The sequence below is a fragment of the Nansenia antarctica genome (assembly GCF_963989245.1).
Source record: "Nansenia antarctica genome assembly, chromosome: 11".
NCBI classification, from domain to species: domain Eukaryota; kingdom Metazoa; phylum Chordata; class Actinopteri; order Argentiniformes; family Microstomatidae; genus Nansenia; species Nansenia antarctica.
The window spans coordinates 26,321,775-26,324,967 of NC_137681.1; the positions used below are offsets into that span (position 1 = coordinate 26,321,775).

Genomic DNA, 3,193 nt, shown 5'->3' on the forward strand with positions numbered 1-3,193 from the left:
GGACACTGAATAAATGAGACCACCCCCCCCCCCCACCACCACACAACAAGCCATCCTATAGCCTACAACAAATACAGAATTTAAAAGATGTTGAATTATTTGATGTTGTTTTGCAGACAATTGCTGCACATTAGGCCTACAGGACATTTTCAAGAAATATGTAAACAATAGACTATTAGATATGTGCACGATGAAACAACATGTGTCGGTTATTCACATGTCCTGTTGTGTCTGTCCGCTCGTGCATTTTAAAAGGCAAACGACCAAGTGTACATTGTATACATTGTATTGGATGTTTTTGTATTTGTTTGACAATTTTGGTGCTTCAAAGGAATTATCATGAATGATTTTGGATGCCATCGTTACTGTAAAAGAGAGAGGCTTCGGCCTGGTGTGTGTCGTAGTTGTTATCTTTAGGTTATTACAGCGCTGTTAACGTCAACAGAATAATGTTTTGTATAAAAAGGAATATGTCAGTTATTTATTGTTATGTCATGTTATTTCTTGTTTCTGTCATGTGCAATATTTAGTTTTGTCATATTTTGTAAATACAAATAAAGCAACGTCTGTTGTGTAAATATCACATACATGTGCTTGTCTCATTGGTGTCTATATAGTCTGATAATACGTTATTATTATTTTTATTAGTAGTATTATTATAATGTCTTAAAGCTTTACCTACAAGGACATGGTATAGCAGGCCTCTTGTATTGGATACTCGGTCTCAATAACTACCAAAATGGCTATGCATTGCAATAAACGCATCATATCTTTGCAATTATGGGATTACTGTTCGTAAAATAGGTTTGTTTTATTGTCTCTATTAGTCAGTGTTAAGAGAAAAATTAAGAGATGGGAAAAAACGCCTCGCTGCAGAGCACCGTAGCAGGCAGTCTCCCGCGTCGCCAGTAGATGGCGCTCTCTGCCTACATGGATCACAGGGCGCAATGGGGAGGCACCATTGACTTGAGTCTAACGACCATCATTTCGTCATCATTTGTAACCATAGAGCATGAATTACCTCTTGAAGTCATCAGTGAGAATTTACGACTGGTCAACAAAGGCACGTGATTCCTGAACGCTCTCCCATATTTGGCCGCATACCTGGCAAAGTACAGTACAGGCTTCATTGCTATAATTCATGATTACATCATAAATCGTGCGGGCACAGGGATTATAGCGACAAAGATCTACAAATCGAGGCTTTTAAAAACAAGCAAATGAGCTCTTACTTTGTTAACTCGTTTTCAGGGCGCTATCCGAATGGCTCCGACTATCAGCTCCTAAATTATGGACCTAACGGCGCCGTGAACGGTTCGTTCAGGGACCCTGGCACCAACATGCACTCCGGGTCTTTCGGCTACAGCTACAATGGCATGGACCTAACCGTAAATCGCACAAACACCGATAGCCACTTCGAGGCTGTTGGAGATAATGCCCGTGGTGGTGGTGGTGGTGGTGGTGGCGGGTACCCCCCATCCAACGGCCCGGACGCCCGGTACAGACAACCGAACTGTTCGCTGGCGTCACCAGCTCCTCTGTCGTGCGCAAACCACGAGTCGTTGGACATAAAAAGCCCCTCTCCTCCGTCTGACCGGACCACGACCTCGGGGGGCAACATCAGTCTCAACAAAGGCGTCAACAACAGCACTCATTTCCCAGAGATAGAGGACACCGGCGTCGCCTCCGAGACCGAGGAAGGCGCACACACCAGCGGCACCAACACCTCGGCTGCCCGGGCGCAGCAGCAGCAACAGCAGGAGTCCAACGCCACCTCCACGACCACAGCAAACGATTGTCAAACGCCACAGATATTCCCTTGGATGCGGAAACTGCACATAAACCATGGTATATTGCCCTAGATACTTCTACTGTGTTTGGTGGTGGTGGTGCGCTTGATTGGATCGCATGGTGGTCGCTTTTGTGTTTCCATACAACCCAAATGTGCCAAAGCCTCGTAAATCTGTCAGTGTTGCATGAACTCGGTGAGGTCAGGATGGAGGAGAGAAAAATGCAACAACCATATAGGCAAAACCCCTTGAGTTTAAATTCACCTCATATAGATATAATGACATTTAAAAGGAAATAGTGACTATACAATTGGTGTTGTGTATTTCAGTATTGTAAATTGTACATTATAAAATGTTTTTGTTCGGCTGGAACTAGGATAGTGAGCCAAGTTACCCAGATAGTCCTAGTTCTCATATCGACGAGCCCACGCATGCATGGTTTGAGCGAGAATCCGTGGTGCATGTGTACTCTGCATGTGTCTCTCTGGCAGGATATTGCTTCCGTAGATATTTCCTCTATTCAATAAACATGTTTCCTCGTGCACTTGTTTATTAACAGTAATTCCCCATGCACAATGTGTTGTTCAGTGATGGGTCACCTCTAATGTGGACTGTTATTGGTGTTTATTCAGAGATGGCTGGACCCGATGGGAAGAGGGCCAGAACCGCCTATACCCGCTACCAGACGCTGGAGCTGGAGAAAGAATTCCACTTCAATAGATACCTAACCCGGAGGAGGAGGATAGAGATCGCACACACGCTGTGCCTCACGGAACGACAGATAAAGATCTGGTTCCAGAACCGACGGATGAAATGGAAGAAGGACAATAAACTAAAAAGCATGAGTCTCGTCACGGGAGGGAGCGCGTTCCACAACTGAGCTCGGACTGCAATGGAAACGGGGGGAGAGTACTGGGGGGAGACCCCCATGAGTACTGGGGGGAGACATCCAGGAGTAACGGGGGGAGACATCCAGGAGTACTGTAAGCTACAGCGCAGCACCTTTTCGGCATGTTGTTCTTGATGTTAGACAAAAAAAATACACATTTAGTTTCCCGTTGTATTATGGTAGCTATTAGTCATTATCATTTGATAATAAAAAATACGTACAAGATTGTTAAGAGGTATACGTGTCGTGCTCTGTTAGTGTTACTTATAGCAGCTCTCTTGAAGGTAGTCTTGTTCCACGTTGAGCTCTTTACTGTGTCACTTCTTCACGGTCTAACAGGTGTAAAATTGTACAGTAACGTTTTCAAACCATATGCTGCTCTTTCATTGAATGTAAACTTAAAGATAATTGGACCATTCAAGGCGCTTTAGTGTAAGTTTTAATGCTATATTTATGCTTGGTTATCTTGTGGTCAGACCATAATTTTCATAAGGTAAAACAGGCCCAATGTGTA

General features: G+C 44.0%; 1 protein-coding gene across 1 annotated transcript; it reads left to right on the plus strand.

Annotated features, from left to right (window-relative positions):
• Positions 1-1,178: 1,178 nt before the first annotated feature.
• hoxb5b (homeobox B5b) lies at positions 1,179-2,670 on the plus strand (the record flags this gene model as incomplete). The annotated part of the gene is made up of 2 exons (XM_080542092.1): positions 1,179-1,848; positions 2,423-2,670. The coding sequence occupies exons 1-2, from the start codon at positions 1,221-1,223 to the stop codon at positions 2,668-2,670; spliced, it is 876 nt and encodes a 291-aa protein (XP_080398218.1). The 5' UTR covers positions 1,179-1,220.
• Between the last annotated feature and the right edge of the window lie 523 nt (positions 2,671-3,193).